Source organism: Myodes glareolus, chromosome 23, assembly GCF_982192425.1.
Source record: "Myodes glareolus chromosome 23, mMyoGla1.1, whole genome shotgun sequence".
NCBI lineage: Eukaryota > Metazoa > Chordata > Mammalia > Rodentia > Cricetidae > Myodes > Myodes glareolus.
The window spans coordinates 12850837-12874670 of NC_142048.1; the positions used below are offsets into that span (position 1 = coordinate 12850837).

Sequence of the window (23834 nt, forward strand, 5' to 3'; positions counted from 1 at the left end):
AAAAATGTGGTCCCTGATTGATAATGCCTCAGTCAATGTCCCCATCCACTTGAGTATATGATCATCACAAATTACATTCAGCGGGAATAAAAATCACCACCAAGTTGGGATTTGGGGAGGTAGAGTGGATCTGAGAGGAATTAGGTGGGTGAGCAGGCAGTGGATATTATCAATATATGTTATGTAGGTTAGATTTTGCAATTGAGTCATGAGAAAAGAGAATCTCCTCTGAGGAACTGCCTCATCAAATTGGCCTGTGGATATGTCAATGGAGCATTTTCTTAATTAGTGATTGACATGAGAGGGGCAAAGCCCTCTTTGGATAATACTTTCCCGAGGCAAGTGCACCTGAGCTATAGAAAAAGATTAATAGACTAGGGAAAACAAGTCAATAACCAATGCACTTCTTTGTTTTCTGCATCAAACTCCCACCTTGAGGGTTTGCCTTGCTTAAGTAACAATATATTATAACCTGTAAATCAAATAAACCTTTCCCTCCCCAAGTTAGAATAATCACTGTTTTTTATAGAACCTAATTCAAGCTAAGACATATGTAGCAATAAATTCATAAAGAGTTAGTAAAAATGTAATATAATCTTTTCTGTTTTTTTTAAGAGAGGATTTCTCTATGTATCTCTGGCTATCCTCAATCTTGCTTTATAGACCAGGCTGGCCTTGAACTCACAGAGATCTGCCTGTCCCTGCCTCTTTGAGTGCTGGGATTAAAGGTGTGTACCACTATCCACCGCCAACCAATTTATTTTCTTTAATTTTACTTAATTAGTTTGTTCTTCGACCTTCATATCTTGATTTCTCTGTGAATTTTGTGTATTAAAATTTGCAGTTCATAAATGAAAAAATGTTGTTTAAATAAATAAAGATAGATAGATAGATAGATAGATAGATAGATAGATAGATAGATAGATAGAGATAGATAGATAGACAGACAGATAGATGTACAGTTCAGTATACCAACCAAACCTGGTCTTCTATATGCATTTGCTGATAACCATACTGAAAACCTTCTCATGTTCATGACATGTCCCAACTTCCCTGTCACCTTACCTTTTCTGATTGCAAGGAAATGCTTTGAGATTTTTTTCCAATTTTCATACAAAAGCAACTGTAGATTTTTTGTGTATAGTCTTTATTGTGTTGAAATGTGTTCCTTCAATACAGAGTTTCATTTGGACCCTTAATATGAAGAGATATTGATTAGTGGTTATTCTATATGTGAAAAATAGATAATATCCTGAAGTCAAAATTGCTATTCCAATTTTCTATCTTGTGTATTTTATAACATAATATTAAATATCTGAGTAATAAAAATGTATCTGTATAAAGATTAAAATGATAGAAATTCTAACATTTGAACACATTTCATACTTTTGATGCTTGTTTGCATATTTCATTAGTAGTAGAATACTTTTACTGAATTCTTTTCTGTGGAGACATTTTTCCACAATGTGTTTGTCTGTCTCACAGGTCTTTCGTTGTTCTCACTTCTAAGTACATCTTTTCCCTGGATTTCTGTAATTCCTGCGATAGCTGACATTTCAAAGTGTTAAGCACCTCCCCAAGTTCTAGTGCACAATTTCATATTTCTTTGCTATAGTACTCTTTATATTAAGGTCATATTATTCATATTTACAACTGAAAAAATAAAACACACTGAATTTAAGGAACTTCTTTCTGTGTCTGTACAATTCTGTACTGACACAGAAGTAATTTAAATTTAAATCTCTTTGGAGTCTAAGACAAAACATCTATGCACTCTCCTCAGGGCTTGCAGTAATTATTTTGATTTGAATAAGTTTCACTGTAGCCACATTTTACCACATAAGAAATTTGTTATGGAACATGACAAACACGGTATGCTTTCCTTATTAGAAGTCATGTTTTGTACACCACAGGGAATTTTTTGATATCTGCAATGTTTTCAAACTTTAGCTCATTTCTTATCCAAAGTGCTACTAGACATTCAGAAAAAGACATATGTAATACTCATTGAGGTACATTCATTTCAATCCGAAGTATAAATTTCACCTTTGAACCTAGGTATTTGCAGATGTTGTACTCTGTGCAGTACAAACTCCTTCTCCCCAGTACGATATTCTTTCCAGCAGTATTTTCTCATCAGAAATAGAAATTAGAACCAAAATAAATCTGTAATATAACTTGAGTGACGCAGTTATAGCAGTTTTATTATTATCATCATTGTTGTTATTCAAGATTGTTTTGTCTATGATATGTCTTTGTGATTCCATGGGAAATTAAAAATCACACTTTCCAATTTCTGTAACAATTATATTGGGAGATTAGTGGGGATTGGATCAAATCTGCAGATTGTTTTTTTATTTGTCTGCTTGCTTGTTAGTTAGTTTGTTTTGTTTTTCAAGACAGGGTTTCTCTGTGTAGCTTTGGAGTCTGTCCTGGAACTTACTTTGTAGACCAGGCTGGCTTTGAACACAAAGAGATCTTCCTGCCTTTGCCTCTGGGATGCTGGGACTAAGGGCGCATTTCACCACCACCCTGTCAGATTTTTTTTTTTATATAGGATAAAGACATTCACATATGAATTCTACCAATCCATGATCATGGGAGGGGCTTCTATCTTTTGATATTTTCTTTAGTCTCTTTCCTTGTTGTTTAAAAATTTCCATTATGCAAGTCTTTCATTTCTTTAGACACTGTTTTTTGACTATTAGTGGTAGTGTTTGTGGTAGTTTGAATCAGAATAGCCCCATAGGTTCATATATTTGAATATTTGGTCCCCTGCTGTGAATCAGTTTAGAAAGGATTAGGAGATGGGGGCTTGCTGGAAAAGGTTTGTTACTGGGAGTAGGCTTTGATACTCTAAAAGAAGTGCTACTCCCAGCTAACTCTCTCTGCTAGCAATGGTTATGTCAAAGTGTGAGCTTTCAGTTACTGCTCCAGTGACACGCATGTCTTCCTGCTATCATGTTCCCCACCATGATAAGTCGTGAACTTACCCCTGAAACCATAAGCCCCCTCTAACTCTTTCTTCTATAAGTTGCTTTGGTCAAGATGTCTCCGCAGCAATAGACAACTAAATAAGACAGTATTGTTTCCCTGATATATTGTCAATGTATTGAAAGCTACAGATTAATGTATATTATGTATATTAATATTGTTTATTAATTTCTCATCTTGCTCCTTTGTTAAGTGTACTTATCAAGTGTAAAAGCTTTATGATGCAGGATTAATGATGTTTAATGTATAGAATCATACTATCTGCAACTAAGACTACTTCGACTTGTTGCTTTCTTACTTATATGTCCTTTATAGCCTTCACTTATATTATTCTAGCTAAGACTTGACTTTACTGACTATAAATGAATATAAAATTGTGTCTGATTTTTTAAAATGCTTTGAGTTTTTCACTTTTTAAATCTCAAAATAAGTTTTCATGTGGCTGATAACACTTAACAAGATTAAGGCCATTAAGGTTCAAGTGGTAATGTTATAGTGGTAAATTCACTTCTAATTCCTATCATAGCAAAAAATAAGGACACCCTTACTCCTCAAAATTCTTTTAATATGGCAGATTGAAAATGTAGAAGACTCTTAGGACACTGAAGTATCTGTCTATCTGTGGTATTATATCTGTGGTATTATAAGCATCTGTGTGGGTTTATAATGATACGCACTTGCCCCTATAAATTCATCTGAGCTCAAATAATGTATACCACCAAAAGGACCCATAATCTAAAATATTGTCTGAAGATTATTATTATCACTTAGGTCCATGTAGCAAATATGCCACTCTGATGGATGTTGATAATGAAAGAGGATGTGCATATGGGGATGGGCAGAGGGCATTATGGGAAATCAATATCCATCTTGCTAAATACATTCAGAAGTTCATATTACTCTGAAACAATAGATTGATAAAAATTCTTTTCTTGGTAAAAGAAATACATAGATATATGTATTTTACAAAATGTAGTGATAGTAACATAATCTTACAGTTAAAGATAAGTGATTATTACTTCCAATATTTAAATCTTAAACTCAGAATTGAGACATTAAAAAGAAATTTGGGAGTTTAGAGAGATGGATCAGCAACTAAAAAAATCTTACTTATCTTGCAAAAAACCTGATTTCTCTTCCTACCTAGCACACATGCTAGAGATCTCATAACTCCCCTCCAGCTTCAGGAGATTCAGTATTTTTTCTAAACTTTGAAGGCACCTGTGCACCATACAAATAAACATACAAATAAACATACAAATAAAATGAATAAGAAAAAAATTTTTGAGATAAGTAGATCTAAGCATTTACATTAAAATTCGATGCCCGAACTTAGTTTAATAAATGGAAGACATGTTTGTCTGTCTCTTTACAGAATCCACCATATGACAATTTGGTGGACAAATGTGTTAAAATTTTGTTTTCACCTACTAAACACCCTCAATAAGTAGAACTAACTCAAGAGAATGTTCTTCTGAGCTCATGAGGTCATGTGCAACAAACTTGAGACTTTGGATGCTAACTGGAAATTCATTTGTAATTGAAGGCACTAGAGCAATGAAGATGAACAGTAGGTTTGTAGTGGTAGATGTTTTGTTTCTTGAGAGTTTTACTCTGCCACCCAGGCTACATGGAATCTACTGTTTATATAAACCTGGTCTTGAACTCACGTAATCCTCTTGCCTCAGCTTTCCAAGTGATAGAATTACAAACAGGAACAACTCTATCTGGCAGTTCTCTTTAATGACATCTATATGTCCACGTGAATGCTGAAGAGGGAAGATCGACCATCATAGATATATGTCCAAGTATAAAACATGACTGCATTTCACACTGCAGTTACTATAGGGTGGTCTACCTCAAATTAATAGCTACATATTTATTAATATTATTTAAAATTAAACCTACTTGTAATCAAGGAAGCAAACTTTTAGTGCTCCACATCAATCATTTAATGAATACTTTGGTATCAATAGATTAACACTCATCTAAGAATTAACTGGGTCAGTCTTGTTCTGTTTAACTGATTAACCTTCCATTAGACAATGAGTACTACAGAGCTATAATTAATACATCTAACATTGTATTCCCAAAGTACCAGCTCATCCAAGTTCTGCAATCCTCACAGGCTCATTCACTATGAGACAGCATTTATTTAACTTTCATATTTTTTATTAAAAAAAAACTTTTTATTTTACATACTAGCCCCAGCTCTACATCCCTCTCCTTCTCCCACTTTCCCACTTCCCTCCATCCCATCCACTTCTCAGAGGGAGTAAGGCCTCCCTTGGGTAGTCAACAAAGTCTAGCATACCATCTTGAAGTAGGACCAAGCCCCTCCACCCTGTATCAAGGCTAAGCAAGGTATCTCACTATAGGGAATGGGTACCAAAAATGTCAGTTTATGCACCCAGGATAAGTTCTGGTCCCACTGCCAGCACCTTCCCCCAACAGATCAAATCATATAACTGTCACCCACATTCAGAGGGGTTGTTTAGGTACTATTCAGGTACCTCAGTGCAGTTCTCAGTGCAGAGTTTGTGAGCTCCTACTAGCTCTGGTCATTTGAGTCTGTGGTTTTCCAAATTATGATCTTGACCGTCCCACCCTGCACATATGATCCCTCCTCCCTCTCTTCAACTAAGACCTCAGCCCAGTGCTAGACAGCATTTTTCTTTTCCAGAGTTCCAGACACACTGAAAACAAATCTAGAAATCTGATTCTTGCTCTTGATAATATCTGATTTACAGCTCTATCATGTTGAGGAGTCTGAAATCACAAATCTTCCCTATTTCTGCTATTTTATTACTGTCAAGAGAGGAAGGGGTCAATTTATTGTTTTTCTCTACACTCAGGTACTTCAATCTTATTTAAGTTCTTCAAATTTTTATTAATACCATAATCTACATTCAAGTATTTTAATTTCTCTCATATGAATTTCGCTTCTCCTTTGTGCCCAAAAAAGTTATAATAGTGAATTATACTTATTATTCAGATGAATGGCCTGAATCTTTCATTTGGTTTTCTTTTCAGCTTCTATAAAATAGTCTTCAGTTCCTAAGAAAATGCATATTGTTAATTTTGTACTTATATCTTTTTACTGTTGGTTCTAAAATCTCAACACCTTATTTGTATTATGGATATCAACATAGTATAAGTCACTGAATAAAATACACTGAACCAAATTAGCTTTCTATATTTGGCACACAAATATGATGAATAATAAATGTCAGTGTGGTATAGTAATTTACACTTGTAGAAGGTATTTCTACAGACATTTTATAGAAAATTTTGTTGAAACTTTTCATTAAATTAGTACAGTCTCTTATGTTTTGACTTTTGCCACCAGGTTCAAGGAACCATCTTCCCAGCTCCAAATTTCAATCCTGTGATGGATGCCCAAATTCTAGGGGGAGCACTCCAAGGATTTGGTAAGCCTGGGACATTCGTGCTTTGTTTATTGAGTTGACCTTCTTTATCGCATGGCAATATTATAGCATGAGTGTAAAATAATTAGGAGACAGACACAAGACCATAGAAGTAGAAGAAAATAATAGAAGACCACGATACTGAAGAGAAATTGTAGTTCTCGTTCTGAAGTGAATTCCACATGGCCTCAAATATCTCACTGTGAACTCTCGGGTAAAATTCCAAAGCAAGTAACATAATCGGATGGATGACATCCCACTGACCTCTGCACTTGTCATTTTAGCTTGTTTCTGTTGCTACTTACTTTTGCAGCCAAATCTAGCATCTTACTCTCCCAGATGGCTCTGTTTGTTCACACCTCATAAATTGTTCCGATATACTTCTGGCCTGGGATGCTTTTTTCTCCTCTGGACTGTTTTTAACCTAAATATTCTTTTGTATTGCTTCTCTGAGCACCTCAGGCTCTACCAACTGTGCCACCCAGGGCAACTTTATTCCTAGCCCCTTCCTCCTTGATAATTCTTTGTTTTGTCCTAGTTCATTGCACATGCAGACTGGTCTGTGAGTTCCTAGAATGTGGTATTTGGCTTAACAAATTGATGTTCATCAGATAAGATCAGAGTTTTAAAAAGGAAGTTACAAAAAAGGAGGGGGTACAGTTAGCTTGTTTTTAATTCTTTATTCTTAAAGGCTCAATGTAAAACTGTTAAATATTCATTTTTTTTAACAAAACTCACTTTTGAAAGACTTCTAAATGGTCAGGAATATAAACATAGACAATACAAAAGAGGTAGCTAAAGAAAAAAATTAAACCCATGCTTAAGAAAGCAAATTTAACTTCAGGACATGGTTTCTTGCTTTACAGAATTTCTCTGTCTATTTCTCCCTCTGTCTCTCTCTGTCTCTATCTCTGTCTCTCTTCTCACCATCTCCATCTCTATCTCTCTGTTGCTGTCTCTTTCTGTCTGTATGTCTCTTTCCTGTACAGGAATGCGCACTACACACGTACATACCTTTGTGTTTCAACCATAAATAACATACCACACATAGGAAAATAATATAGTATTAAATATGTTTTCTGAATTTGCCTTTTACAATATCAATAGTCACTAGAAAAACTAAAGAGAATAAATATGTTTTTTTTTCAGAAATATGACTGTGAATTTTTTCTTTAAAATTGAGGTGCAGAACAGTTTGGTCACACACACACACATAAATGATAATAAATAAATAAATTCTTTTCTCCAATTTCAACTTTTTTGCCACCATAAATGGAGTGAAAATATGGATTTATTTTGACTGTCATGATGTTTTGATTGTGTGGTTTAGGCTGACATATTTCAGTTGTTTAGAATTTGGTGGCACAGTATTTGGGGAAGCACTCCAGGGTAAGAATATAGTTTTATATGTACTAATAGTCTGCAATTTTGATGACTTTGATCAAGTTCAATTGGAAAGATAAATATCAATATTCTGCCCAGATATTCTTAATTATATAACTCTGAAGATAAAGAAAAATGGATTCTAAAGCATATGAAAACGAAAAAGTTTAGGAAAAATTGTAGAAGTATGCATTTTTAAATAGGTATTTTTTCACCTTAAAATGGAACACTTCTTAGGTAGGCATCTCCTAATAATACCCTCAGATTCTAAACTCAACACCATTAGTAATTGCTTATCTACATTTGCAGAAAATCTATTTTTGTTATTATGATTGTTCATGTTTCATTTTTGTATTTATCATCTGTATGCATGTATTTTTTGAAATCTCCTTGTGACACTGGAAAACTGAATCCATTCTTAACCTATATCCATAAATCTTCACAACAGGGTACACAAGTCAAAAGTAATCGGTTTTTAAATACTCCCACTCTGATAAATGTGGCCACCTTTACCATGTGAAGGTCCTTTCTTGCCGTGATAATAATCACGAGACTTTGCAGAGGTGTTTTATCAAACTGAAGAAATTCTTTCTGATTACTACTTTGGTTAGAACTTTTGTCTTGAGCAGATGTTACATTGAAGCATTTATCTAACTATTATTTTATCAATAAAAATTTGGGAGTCAGATATTGGGGTAAATACCTGATGGGTCAGAGAAGAGGCAGAGTAGTGACCAGTAACCACCTCTCTCTTGCCCTCTACAATCCCAAAGATCAGACAATCTCCTAAGCCTCTCCCTTCTGTGTCATATGCCTCTACATCCTTGCTCCTCTAAAGCCTCTATGACTAATTTTGGTCATCTAGTAGCCAGCTCTACCCTCTGATTCTAAGTAAATTTTATTGTCAGTTAAGGCACTGTCGAAGTGCGAAATATCCCACAATATTGCATTTTATCAAACGCCTTTTCTACGTCTCTCCTTATATTTACATAAATTTGCTTCTTTAAATTGTCAATTATGTAGGTTACACTGATTGTCTAATGTTAGACCTATTTATAATTTTTCATACACACTCTTGTATTCATTTCCATTTTCTAGGTTTTGTTTTGGAGGGAGGATTGTATCTTTGCTCATGAAAGATCTGGGTCCGTAGTTTACCTGTAATGTCTGTCTCTGGTGTGGACGTTAGAGTAATGCTGGAGGACATCAGAACATTTCAGGACTGTGGAAGAGATGGAAGACAACTGTTAGTTCTTCTTTTAAAATTTGTCAGATTAATTAACAAATCATCTAGTATTAATATGTTTATTCTGACAGGCTATTAATTACTGATTCAATTCTTTTATAGTTATATATCTATTGAAATTAACAATTTTTTGTATAAGTTTGAGTATATACTATCTTTGAAGAAACTAGTCAATTTATCTAGACAATTAAAATTTGTAACAGAGTTATTTATAATGTCCCTTTATTATCCTCTTAATGTAATCAATGAGTAATGGGTTCTCTTTCATTTCTTTATTAGTATTTTGCTTCTGTATTTTAATTAACACACAATAATAAAATTTTTGAGATCCATTTAAAATTATTATGCAATATCTCCTAAAGAGTAACTGAATAAAAACTACTATAAAAACTGATAAGCACAAAGTAAGTCAGAGAGAAAGTTTGTGTGTAATCTCAACAGAGCAACAGAAACAGATGAGTACAGTAACTCAATAAATGTTATGATTATAAGAATAATCATATAAAATAACAGTGGAAATCATTGAAAAATCTTCTATTTATTATGCATAAATATCTTTACACTCTCCTCTCTTTAAATTATTTATCTTTCTATTCTCTTGTGTAAAATATGGATAGATAGATAGATAGATAGATAGATAGATAGATAGATAGATGATAGATAGATAGATAGATAGATAGATAGATAGATAGATAGATTGACAATGGGTAACAAAGAAGGCATTTACACATCTGAGTTTTTTAAGATAAACACTCTAAGAAAAAGGAGGTCATTAGGCTTTATATAGAAATTAATCTGTTTATATTGTAATCAAGTTGATGCAGAAGTTAATGTTATCTTGATCACTCTACACTGAAATACAACACAATAAAAAGCAATTATGATATATGACTGCTATGAATGTTGTCATTTGATAATATATTACTTTGGTATGAATAAGTGTATACAACCCAGAAAAACAACCTTGATAATAGGTAAAGAAGCAGGTTCAACCAAAAGTTTGAGAGTCTCATTTCACCCAACTAAAGTATGCAGACACATTGCGATTCCATTATTTCCTTCTGGGTTATTCCCCTTTCTTCTACGTGTCCTATGAAAGCAGCCCAATTTTGAGAATACATGTTCATTATGAGCCATGTATGTATCTGTGCTGTGAGAAGGATGTGGTGCTCAATTATTATTCATGAGCTTGAAAGTCGGGGCTCTTTCAGGAGGGTAGACCACTTGGCTGAAGAAACGTTATGTTTTCCTTACTTTCCTATGTTTCTTCTGGGATTTAAATGGAAGGAATACAACATGTATTAATGACACTGATAGCAGAGAGAGAGAGAGAGAGAGAGAGAGAGAGAGAGAAAGAGAGAGAGAGAGAGAAACATCTAGGATTCATCAAGCATTGCTATGTGATCTCCAATTGTATTTAAAAGTAAAATGCTAAAGGATTAACACCTGCCCATTGGTTAGATATGATAAGTCCATAAAGGGTGAATGCTTGCTAGAAGCTGAGTAAGAACTTCCTTAATTTTCTGTTACAATTCCTTCCTAGAATGTAACAAAGACTTGCTGATTGACATCTTAACACAACGCAGCAATGCACAGCGGCAGATGATAGCTGGGGCCTACCAGAGCATGTATGGCAGGGTAAGACTTCTGCACCTTGACCTGTTTCCTTGGCAAGTGCCTGAGCATCAGCACCCTTCTCGGAGAAATGAACCTATTACTTCCTTCACTCTCACTGAACACATTTCTGAACTCCGTATTAGTTAAAAATGATCTGTCTTGTTCTTACATTTTTCAGGAAATAAGAGCATATTATGAAATGTGTATATGTATGAGGCATATTCATGTTCACTGTGTCTACCTGTGCTTTTCCAATTCATACAGCTTCTTCCAAATGAAAGGCTAGGTAACCTTTTATGCCACTTGGTCCAATTAGGCTCGAAAAGTGTTGAGCTGGGAGCGGCTATGTGGAGCTTTAGGGGAGGCACAGAGAGAACTAATGATTACTAGGGTCAAAAAATAACATATTTTCCCCCAGTTCTCTGCAGGTCCTCACCTAGCTCTGAGCCAATATGAATTTTCTTCTCCCTTTTTTTCTCCACAGCATGCAGTGATGGAGACCATTAAAAAGCGAATGGCAGTTTAAAAATAGTTGAAGGCAATAAAACTATCCATGTTTTAAAGTAATCACATTCTAATTTCAAAGCAAGTACCATTAAGGAGTCTTTGCTTTTGTTATGCATTTAAACCACAGATTCAGAACAAAAACTCTTTGGGCCAAAAATGCCTGAAAGAGCAATTACTTTGTCAACTGAACATTATCGATAAAACACTCTCATAAAACTTTCTCTGCAGAGTTAGTCCATATAAATTGACTTTACAGCTCGGCCTTTGAACAACCATAACACATCCAACACACAGTAGCCCTTAGTTTTAGAATGGTTAACGATCCAGAAAGCTCTGCAAGTGGAGAGATAAGTTGAATTAAGCCAAAGGAGGAGACAGTATACCTTTGGTCCACATAAAAACATTACCTTAACTTAGGCTCCCAGGAATAAAATTTTTGTAAACAAAACGTAACTGTAATAAAGATAGCACATGCGTTTATCTAATGTGATATAAATGATCACAGAACTATAAGTGATGCCACTTCCTGTGAACATTTTTTTTTAAATCCAAAGGAGTACCTATATCCTAGCTTTTCACATGGCAAGTTAACTTAGGTCAAAGAATTTCTGTGTATCAAGCACTGCAAAATCATCACAAAGCAGATTAAAATGCAACATGAGTTCCTTAGACTCAAGGAATTTAAAACCCATTAAAAATAACGTGCCAGAGTGAAACCCTTTTTACTAAGGTCTTAGAGTTGATTACTCTGTGCTCTTGCTGGACAATCAGATGCCACGCATGAGCACTAAATTACCAAAGAAGCAGGACAACACAGAACCAGGCTTGTCCATCACCTCAGAACCATTGTCATTCAGGCAGTTGTCAAGCCTGGCCATTTATCTCCCCCTCACATTCTTTTCTTTCCCTCCATTACAGATTTTTGATTTAGATCACCATGGCTTTCTGCCCATACTAATCCTAATTGGCTTCTACTAAAACTCTCCCCGACCTTCCTTCTTTGCCTAGACCAGTCCACTATTCAATCTGAATCCAAAATAATGCAGAACACAAAATTTCTTTAGTATTTATTCTATTACTCCATTATAAATACCTATGTGTGCATAGCACAAACCTGAATCCTTTTTCATGGTATGGGAACCCTTTTACTTCACTTTTGTTTTGCATCTGCATTATTCTCTTCCTCTCTTTCCCTCTTCCTGTCTCACTCCTTCACCTTCTCTCCCTCTCTCCCTCCCTCTCCCTCTCTTTTTCTCACTCTTGGTCTCTCCTACATACCACTGATGTATCCTCCAGGAAGCATCTGTACTTTCCCACCGCACTCAGTTTTCATTACATTGGCTATACCCATAACTCTACCCGTAAAACTACCAGACACTGGAACCCACTCTGGAAATCCAGTAAAACCTAACTCATGCATTTGTTTTTGCCTATTCCTCATTACCAGTACGCAAACTTGGAATAACTTTTGTTCTGCCAGAGCTTAGTATAGCGTTTGCCTAATACCAAGACTGTTTGCTTGATGTCTGTTGGATGACAATGTTCTCATAGCTAAGTGAAACTCCTTCAGTGAGGTGCAGCCAGGGTGCTCTTGAAAAGCTGTCCAGCTTGCCATGTGCTCTCTGCTCTTAACTAAGTGCTTTGTGTTTATATCTTATCAAGTTGACTGTAACACCTAAAAAAATATAGGGACTGGCTTACTTTGTACCTTCTCTCTAGAACTCAGTCCAAGGTCTAATATGGAGGATGTTCTTCATTTAAAGTATAAGCCAACCTGGTGAATTAGATTTGTCATAGTTGTCAGTATAAATGTGATTATCCATTGGTCTTTCCCATCACAGCAAGTACTGTGCTGTTGGCAATGCAATAGGACCAAGTGAATGGGAGAAGGTTGCTCATGCATGACATAGTTGACAACCAGACATTGACTCCTTAAGGGCTTCAACTGGAGCATTAAGCAATTCATGTTCCCATTTTTCAGCTATAACATGAGTGGTCAGCTCTGAAATATGTTGATTTCTAGCAATCATTTAATCACAGCATTGGCTGTTTAATTTCGTGCATGGCTAGAATAAAATCATGTGACTAAATTGTACCTGCCACCGCCTTTCCTTAATATCCTTTGTTCTCAAGTAAGAATGCAACAGAGTTGTCAAAGACAGTGATTACCATACATTCTTCAAGGTTTTGTCCAATGTCAACTATTCGAGAGAATTTAATAATATATCTGACAATGTCACTCACTCCCAAGGCATATACTAACACCTGTAACTCCTTCTCCTGTTACTGTGTGTGTCCACAGGACTTATCATCTTAATACATAAATCTATTCTTCTCATGTTGCCTCACCTCCCTCTGAAATACAAGCTCCAGAGAGGAAGGAATATTTGTTTAATTCACCAGCCTGTTCAGAGCACCGACCACAGTCTCAGTGAGATGGCTGACACTATTGACTGAGTCATGGTGCCTAAAATATACATGTCAGAGCCCCACAGCCCAGTGTGATTATGTCTGGAAATAGACTTCTAAGGATATGGAAGAGGAAAGGGTAGCTCTTTAGTTCAGTAGGATGCCTTTCAAAATGGGAGGTGGAGCCAAAGGTATGTATGTGTGATGAAAAGGAGGTAGCTGTGTGTATGCCAAGGAAATGGACTTCAGTAGAACTCAAACCTTCACATCAAGACTTTGGACTTTTTGCCATCTATATCTTGAAATGTAGGCCTGTGGTACCCTGCTATGGCACACCAAGTTGTCTAATCCCATTAAGACTACATACATAGATGTGAATGACGAAGAGTTCATTCTTCAAACAAACTTCAGATACAGTTTGCCTTCTTGTCTCTGAGCTTCACTGTTAAAAATATCAATACCTAAAGAACAATATAACTAGGAAGCAGTTTTCTAGAAATTATCTGATCTACTTTATAGATGGCCCTCCTTCCTATAAGAAGAGTTCTTTCTCCTTCAGCCTTTACTTCTAGTTTGGAGGGGGCAATAGATGTAGTTTTAGCCCAAAGACTAAACTTCACTATATAGTTTATTACAGGTAAATATTTTATAAATAACTAATATTAATTAAGATGAGTTAAACAAACCTTCTGATAAAACTAGAAAGTTAACAGACAAGAAAAATAATTTCTGATTTCTAAAAATTTTCTATAGAATCAAAATCAGAAAATCACCTCTGCAGTTTTCTATTGAAATTACCACTCTTTGGAATGATACATACTGTATGTGCTAGGGCAGGAAGGAGGAACAAGAGGAGAGGGGCTGGAAAAATGGGAAACTGACTGCTGTCACTCCTCATTAAAAGTGGCACTGTCGGGGCTCTTACATAAGACATTCTCTAAATTCACACTTATACCCCCTTGCATTATGATTCCTGATCCTCGGGAGTCATCAGCAACACTGGATGATATGAAGCTTCTTCAGTATAGCCAGTTCATCATACGGGCATATCTCAACGCAACTATAATCATTCTATAACACAGGTGTAACTGAAATCTCATTGCAGCCATAACAATTCTTATAACGGAGGTGTAACTGAAATCTCACTGCATCTTTAACCATTCTATAACACAGGTGTAACTGAAATCTCACTGAAGTTTTACCTTACCTTTTTTCCCTGATCATGCGTAATGGTGGGTATCTTCCCACGTTTCTTTCATGGACAAGCTGCTGTTTGCTACAGTTAGCACAGTTTCCTTTATGTGTTTTTCTTTCAGTATTTTGCACTTTCATATTTATATAATGTAAGTATTTAAATATTTGTATATGTTATTTCTTGAAATATATATTGTAAATGTGTTATTTAAATACAGTTCTATTTTATATAAGGATTATTTTATAATTGTAACTATATATAGGTATAAATAATTAAATTATGTGTCTTTATATTATATAGATATGCAGTAAGCACTATGAAAGGTGTAAGGTTTTAACTTGTTTACAAGACAGCAATTTAGTGAACTAGGATGACATAGACGTTGGTACAGAAGATTCTTGAGTCAGAGACAAAAGAAATTTGAGTCATCTCATTAGTAATAGTCAAACACATCCAAGCTTTATGAAGTTGTTCCTTGAACTATGTGAAGATGCTCTCATACAGGGGGTTGCCTTGTAACCAAGGAACTAAGAAATCCCGAAAACTAAATCCTTTAAAATAGTCAGAATGCAGACCTCCTACCTTCACTCCTCGGGGAGACCTTACTTCAGTCTTCACAGAATGATGTAAACATCCAGAGAGACGCAAGATGAAAGCAGGGACTGTCAGTGTCTCACTGTGCATACTGTTTATTAATATGAGACCCTGAGAGGACTCAGCTGCCTGAATTAACCCCAACTTCTACGCAACCATGAGAACAACTGACACACGTGATGACTGTGTCAAATGTAATCCACTCTGACTACTCCGAACAGGAAAATCTGCCGGGTCATCAGCATGCCTTAATCTCCATTAAAACTCCCATCAACAGGATGAAGATGGCATATTAAACCTAACAGTGCCTTCACTGAATCCAATGAGCTACACAGTTCTACATGTCGTCGGGGATAAATCCGAAAATCCCAACTGTCCTTCTTTTCAAATTCAACACTGACTCGCCATGTGGCCTGAGATTTTAATCTGGGTCACTCAGAGGCGTGAATTAGATATGAAATTGTTTTCACCTTGAGCATAAGAAGGAAGTCTAAGGTGGGCCTGTCGTTTGTAATAATCTCAGCTGTTGCCACCATGAATGCTTACCAAGGTCAAGATCATGTGATTGAGGAGTCCAAGCCTGCACCAAGTGGCAAGGCTATTGTTCTTGCTTTGCCAACAGAAACCTGTCAGCTTCCATTTCCGCAGTTCTAACTTCACCCTTTGTTGGATTTTCTCCAACACAAAAAGGACTAATGTTTGGAATTGTTAAGTGTGAGAGGGACAAGGTTATCTTAACAGATTCCAGAAAGTAGATATGTCCTACATACTAAAGCAGTATATTCAACAGTGTAGAAATTATTCTTTCACAGTCCATAACTACAAGAAACCTGAGGCAGTGCAAGTAGGTAAAGCAGAATCACATTAGAACCCCTATGCCCACTTTTGGCTAGGCTATTGCTAAACATAAGAGTGTAAACCAAACATTGTAGCCAGAGGTCAGTCAGGAGAAAAAAGTAACATCAGGCTTCGGAACGATACTGTTAGAATATCCAACATTAAACATGAATCTATATAACCTCGGTACCCCTCGCTATGAGCATTGTCTAGGAGGAAGGAGAAAGGAGATGGCACTTTCCCCTTACACTGCCATAGCTGGGAACCAAATGCCCTACTGAGCTGAGCACATCAAAAGGAAGGAGAGGAAACAGGCAGAATTCTTACTAGGTGGATCAGTTAAGAGATACTGCTGGTGAAGATTTCTGTATGTCTATGAAATGACTGGATTCTACTCTATTTTTGACATGTTTTGTATAAACAAAACAGCAAAAACCTTATAAACGAACATGTAACATGGTCAGTCTAGAAAACCTAAAATATAGCATGAATTAGTCTCAAGGACCAGGGTCAGGTGTGACTGGAAACAGATCTGAAATAACAACTTTGTGACTTGGAAAGGTTTGACCATGGGTAGCGTCAGAAAGAAATTCGGTTTGCCTGAAGTGCAATGCTTTGTGAGATGACTTTCTTCCTGCACAAAAAACATGCTAAATGTAACAGAAGTCAGAAGATTGGCAAGCACTGGAAACCTTGGCATGTAAGCCACTGAGGATCTCTCTACATACCTGGTTTGTAATGAGGTGTGCTTTATGATGTCCAGCTTACTGAAAGACCTCAGGGGTAATAGTCTAATGTGTGAAATACAGATGCCAGATGATTTCCTCCAAGAATACACTTTCCTATGACTGCAAGAATGATATCAAAGGTATTAGCAGAAGTCACAGTATGTCCAATGAAATACACAATTTATAATTTTCAAGCATTAAGGCAAATCAATCAGCCCAACAGCCCAAATGTTAATAACAAGGTTAAATTTATCCAAGGAGGGATCCAATCACTAGAGTTTTGAGAACAGCCTTGGTTATGCCCTGGGTAATGAGGGTCAAGTTCTACATGGTTTAAACACCTGTATCAAATGTATCAATAAATATTTTCTTGTCTTCATATACTCTCCAAAATTTCACATTAGTAACCAAAACAGTAATTTTCCTGCTTTCTCCAGACATTTTCAAGGTCACCTTGAAAGTTAGCCTATTTCCTTATATCCTAGTCCCATTTCCCCCCATGTTATTTTTTTTAAGAGTTCCTATCTCCATTGCTGATAAATGTTTTCTAAAGAATGCCTGTTATAGTTTAGATTTGTATTGAGATAGGCACCTTTCAGATTAGTCAGGTTTCTGTCATGAGAGCAAAATATCTGAGACAATCAGTTTATAAAGAGAAAATATTTACAGCGACTCACAATTTTGGAAGTTCTAATCCATTAACAAGTGACCCTGTGGTTTTGGACCTTTGGTGAGCTGCCAAATCATCATGATGACAGAATGAGGCAAAGCAGAACTCCTCATCTCATACCTGAGAAGGAAAGGGTGGGTGAAGGAAAGAAGGATGGGAAGAAGGAAAGGAAGAGAAGGAAAGAAACTGATATCTCACCACCCATGTGCCCCCATGATTTAAGAAACTCCCATAGGTCCCTCCTCACAAAAGTTCCATCACCTCCAAATATAGGTACCCTGAGGACCAAGCATTTAATGTGTAAGCCTTCAAAGAATATTCAAGATCCAAACTGTTTCAATTTCAATATGCCATACTTCTCTAGAAGACCAAATAGTCATCATTTTCATCAGACAAAAAAAATCAACAACCCATGTATCCACTAGGAATGACGCAATAAAGAAGATGTGACAGTGCCTGTGCAGAGTAGCTATGTGAAAGAATGTAGCAAAGTGACACCAGTCTCACAAATGTCTTTGTAATGAAACCCAATTGTGTGTTTGCACAGGGGTCACATACTGAGTAGAATTACAAGAGATTCTAACCTTCCATCTGTGAGCTTGCCTTTTGAGTATTTCAGTAATAGGCCTGATTTTGTGATTAATTAGGAAACGGAATCTAAGTTAAAAACACATGAAACAGTTCCCCTGAGTCTATTCAAACAAAGAAGATGTCACCTATGACCCCATTGGGCATATTTGAAGATGCAAATAAAAGAAACCATGGATGAGAAAGCATTGTTTTATTTTTAATTTAATCAAAGTGGTCAGAAAGGGTTTGGTGGTTGCACAGAGCAGCTCAATTTGAAAAGCAAGTACTTATTAGCTTAATGGAAGGCCAAGCTGTGATTCCAATGGAGTCTGCTTCAGGGCAAGGTTTCAGTAAAGAGGAAATCAGAAGCAATGAGGCTGGGGAAAGTCACACTCCAAAGGTTGCACCTGAGAAGTTATTTATGTAGCTCCAAGTAAGAATTTAAGGCTCTAATTAGGAAGCCGATTTGCGTGTTCCTCTTTGAACTTTCAAAGTATACTTATTTAAACATACAATTCAATATTTATCTTCCCAGCTGAAGGCACAGTCTCCTTCCTGGTGCCCTGATAATAGCATGCTATTCGTATCTCAATAGGCCTCGCCCTGCTGTACACTGTGCTCAGGTTATTACCCTGATTTCTGCACCCTCCAATCATGGGAGGCTGCTGGCAGCAGAGATTGCTTTCCTTGTTTGTTTTCAAACTGCCGAGAATAACTACAAACAAACAATGGTTGAATTACATGCTCCCCTATCCATTCATTTGCTCACTGTTCTTATTTTGTACTTAGTAGTTAGCAGGTACAGCTACAGGGACTGATGAAAGAACTATGGAGAAAGGAGGTCAAATCTCTGCCATGGTGGAGCCACTCCATGCCTTGGTGAGAAGGGCCATTCCTAGTAAAACATGTCAGTTTGAAGACAGTAGGTACTGTGGAGTAAAGAGAGAGCCAGATGAAAAATGCGGGAATTGCTGGACTAAGTGGCTATGAGTTTTTCAGAGAAGGCTGAGGGGTAAGGGTACACTTGGGAGGAACATAATAAAAGGTGGAGTGAAGTCCAAAGTCAGACAGCAGAACAGATCTGCTGTTCCGGAAGCAGGGGGATGACCACCATAGCTAGAGTTGGCCAATCAGGAGTAAGGACAAGAGAGGTGGAGGCCAAGAGGTGATCAGAATGTACCATGTCGACCCCGGTAAGAATCGTATAGTTACATGCAACGACATATCCTGTGTCTGCTTTCTTCAGAGATGAACCGTAAGCAATATAGAAGGACAGTGTTTATTTGGGTGTGGGGGAACGTTTAAGGCAGAAGAATGATTTTCTGATTTGTGTTTCTACAGATTATTATCGTCAGATTCTCAAAGAGAATGTAGGGCATAAGCGCAGAAGAAAAACTCACCAGATGCCTGCTCTGTTATTGTAGAAGAAAGATGAAGGCCTGGCCAGAGTTTCCAGAAGTGGAAGCAGCAACGGTTGCTTATCAACACGCTGCTTAATAAGCACAGGGGCTGAGCAAAGCATTGGGTGACGTCATCGCATGAACCTCACAGACGTGCTCAAATAATGAAACCAAGAGTCATTAAGCGATGGGAACATTTCATCCCCGCTGTGTTCCTACAGAATCACCATATGTGCAGCCCACAGAGTATGACTGTGTTTCCCAGTTAGAGACAACAGACCGTTCTGACAATGGGACTTGGTGAAAATAGAAGAGAGGAACGATAACAAACAGAACTCCTAGCTGCGGAGATAGATAAAAAGAGACAGAGACTAGGAAGACAGGGAGATGGAAACTATACTGTAGTGCGACCGTTTATAGTTAACACTGCTTATTTGTAGGCTTTGTTTAATAGTTTGTAGGGAATGACACTTTGGGAGTACATTTTGAAGTGGTAAAAATATTATTAAACAATTTCATGCAATCCTTTAATGCTTAGACCAATCCTGTGAGGAGGGCTGCTGTTTTCTTTACTCGGAGTAATGAAAATACAAAGAAACTTAGTAATATTCTTTCAATCTCATGACAATAATTTAAACAAGATTAATAACTATAACAGTGACAGTAAAGGGTGTCTAATATATACGGCTTCATTCACAAAACTGTTATTTAACTGCATTTTTGAAAGTGAACTCACTCTAGCTCTCTCTCTCTCCCTCTCTTTCTCTCTCGCTCAACATGCGCGCCGGCGCCTGCACACACACACTCGCACGCAAGCATGCACGCATGCAGACGCACACACCACTACAAACTATAGATATATATCGCCATCTAGTGGCAATTCTAACCTCAGTTTGCATATGCGATATTTGTCTAGAAAATAAAAATGCTGTTATTTCACATGGATTGAGAGAAGTGATTAAACAAATGTACTTAAAAACTAAACCAAAGACTTGGTATGCTAACGCTATCTTTAGGTTAAATAGTACATCTATTCTCTGCACATAATAAAACTATTTCTTTTTCCACATTATTTATGTGTTTATTTTTACATATTCATTTACATTTTACACATGTTCTATCTATATGTTTTGTACACAACCCTGTTGTATAGAAAAAATGCTGAATTTAAAAGTTTTTGAGACAATTTGTGTGTTAATAGACACTGAAAAAATATATATGCATATGAAGTTTTATTACATACTTAGATCATTATAATAAAATAAATTTAAAATTATATGAGTGTCAAATAAGGAATCAGCTTAGGGTGAAAGGAAGACTGGTAGGCCAGGAGCCAATCCATGTGTCTCACGGTTGCATCTGCTGCCTGAACGTTCTTATCTCTTCTGAAAGGCACAGTGAATCTGTCCATGTGTATTCACATTTTCAGTGCACTATTCTATACCTCATTGAAAACAAACTCCGCATTCACAAAATATATGCCGTACTCACTGTCTAGGCTCCCAGCACCCTACATTCAGTACAAAACAGACTGCCAGACCTTGGTGGTACACACCTGTAATCACAGCATTCTGGAGGCCAAGGCAGGAGGATAGGGAATTCAAAGCCAACCTAGCTAAGCAGTAAGACTTTTTCAAAAAACTACAAATAGACCACATTGAGGCACTGTCTCTTATTTCTCTCCTGAACAGTGCACCACTTACATTTAATTATAGATTTGATGCAGAGAATCAAAATTCTTTTCACATCATCAAAGTCCCTCCTAGGAGATAGCAGCAATAAATCGTGGTTATGTAAACCCTCACACTCTCTCCCATCTACTTTGTTCAGATCCCCATTTTTCAGGAGCATTTCTCTGTGTCTTGAAAACAGGTTGTGATAAACAATGTCTGAGTCTCCAGAAACATTTAGATTTCAAACCAACTTGATACTGACTTACTGTTAGTTTGAGAACTCCATACAGACATCCTACTTTACCTGGCCAATGTCTTCTCTGTCTTTCAAGTTTATCTCTTCTGATATTGACTTAGCCTTGCAAATAAAGTCTGACATGTTTGAATTTATTCTACTAGAGTTTGTTACGACTTAGTGTAAAATACTGAATAAGGTTGTACACTTTTAAGTAGATCTAGATACACTCTACAGGTTTTAGCAAAACCGAATAAACACTAAGCATCTCTCAATTGTCCTGATCAACATTCAGAAATGTAATTTAGCAGTTTTTAATTTCTTCACATACCAGAAAAATGGAAATCAAAGCTAAAATTTTGTTTAATATTTTGTATCTGCATTCCAAAAACTAAAATCTAGCATGTATGTTTTGCTCTTAAAGTATTTAATGTTCAAGCTCTTAAATAATGTGACTATTATTTGAGAAATTTGTATGATTAATGAATTTCTGTAAGGTTTTAGTCCACTAAATAACCAAGTACACCCTACTAAAAAAGATTTATATAATGAGAAACTAAAGTAAATCACATATTTTATTTAAGGATTGGTGATTCATTAGTTCTATCCAGGAAACTAAAGACCCCAAACTGAAATGCTTACAGGTTCATAGTTTATTTTTACAAGGAAACCAAAAGAGGCATGAGAGTTGGGGATTATAGAAATAGCTCCTGTGCTGATGTGACTAAAAGTTCCACATACTCTGCCATTCATAGATGGGATTAAAGTAGTCATTTCATTTTCATTCCTCCAGTCCATTGTCTGGCATAACCCGAGGGTATGTGTCAAAACCAAACCACACTTAGGTTCTAATACTAGAGAAAGGACATTTTCATAGAAGACTGATCACAGTCATATTTCTCTTGTAAATTAGGGTTATAATTTTTTATGTTTCCTTCTTGCTCCATAGGACCTGATTGCAGATCTGAAGGAACAACTTTCATCTCACTTCAAAGAAGTGATGGTGGGCTTGATGTACCCCCCACCATCTTATGATGCTCATGAACTCTGGCATGCTATGAAGGTAGTGACTGACCCAGTAATATACCTGCATCAGACACAGACTGATCCAATAATACATCTATGACAGGGACAGGCTCAGATTTCAACAGAGGCTTCCTTGGGATGCTCCTGTAGTTTATTATGGGGGAGACAAAGGAGAACATTTAATATGTACCTGTCATCTCAGGTTTCTGTCCTGCCTGGTTTTTTCCTCCCATCAGGGCCCACAGCTGTTTAGCCACAAAGAAATCACACAGAGGTCTATATTAATGATAAACTGATTGGCCCATTAGCTCAGGCTTCTTATTAACTCTTATAACTTATATTAACCCATTATTCTTATCTATGTTAGCCACATGGCTCGGTACCTTTTTTAACAGGGCAATCACATCTTCCTTCTTCTGTGATTGGGACAGGAATTGGGAGGAATGGGCTTCCTCCTTCCCGGAATCCTCTTGCGCTCATTGACCCACCTCTACTTTCTGCCTAGCTACTGGCCAATCAGCGTTTATTTAAAACATAATTGACAGAATATAGACGATTGTCCCACACCACTCCCCCCCCCAAAAAAGAACATCTATAGTCCATTTTTGGGAATGTGGGTGTGGTTTTCCAGTCTACTTCCTACTGGTTGGGGGTGCTGATAATCCTATGGGGACCTAAAGAAAATTTAGAATTATGATCAAGTCCTGACTGGAGTATCCTGTGAGTCTTGATCATCTCAGGCAGCAATCTTAAATCTGTTCTGGATGTAGAACTCAGACATCCAGACCATCTGTTCCTACAGGAGATTTCTCAGGTGATCTTCCTTGATCAAACCTGATTTTTCTTAACTCAGAATGAATCCGCAGCCTTTCAGTTCCTGAGGAAACAAAAGCAAAATCTCTTCTCCAAAGTAACCTACCTTTTAACTTAAATTTTGAAGTCAAGGATATTTTCAAAATACCTATATTGGATTAATTTAGCAGCATTTATAAACAAATATCTTTTAGCAGCTGTTGCTCCTTCCTCCACATTCAAACAATTCAAAGAGAGCATAATAACATACAATATCCAGATTCTCTGTGTATTTTCCATCTTTATGTGACTTTAATTTCACCTCTATTTCTTTTATTTTTACTTTTACTCTTTTGAAACAGGTTCTCTATATAGCTTGGGCTGTCCTGGAACTCCCTCTGTAGACCAGGCTGTTTTGGAACTCACAGAGATCCACCTGCCTCTACCTCCCAAGCATTGGGATTAAAGGCGTGTGCCACCACACCTTGAACTCACAGAGGTCTGCCTGCCTCTGTCTACCAAGTGTTGGG

The 23834-nt window shown here is 36.7% G+C and overlaps 1 protein-coding gene across 1 annotated transcript in view; it reads left to right on the forward strand.

Annotated features, from left to right (window-relative positions):
- The window catches only part of Anxa10 (annexin A10), a 160688-nt gene that overhangs the window by 113761 nt on the left and 23093 nt on the right, over positions 1 to 23834 (forward strand). The window contains exons 5-7 of the mRNA XM_087901193.1: positions 6311 to 6425; positions 10595 to 10689; positions 22436 to 22549. Of these exons, the coding sequence (XP_087757319.1) occupies positions 6311 to 6425; positions 10595 to 10689; positions 22436 to 22549 (324 nt within the window). The remainder of the gene's footprint in view (positions 1 to 6310; positions 6426 to 10594; positions 10690 to 22435; positions 22550 to 23834) is intronic.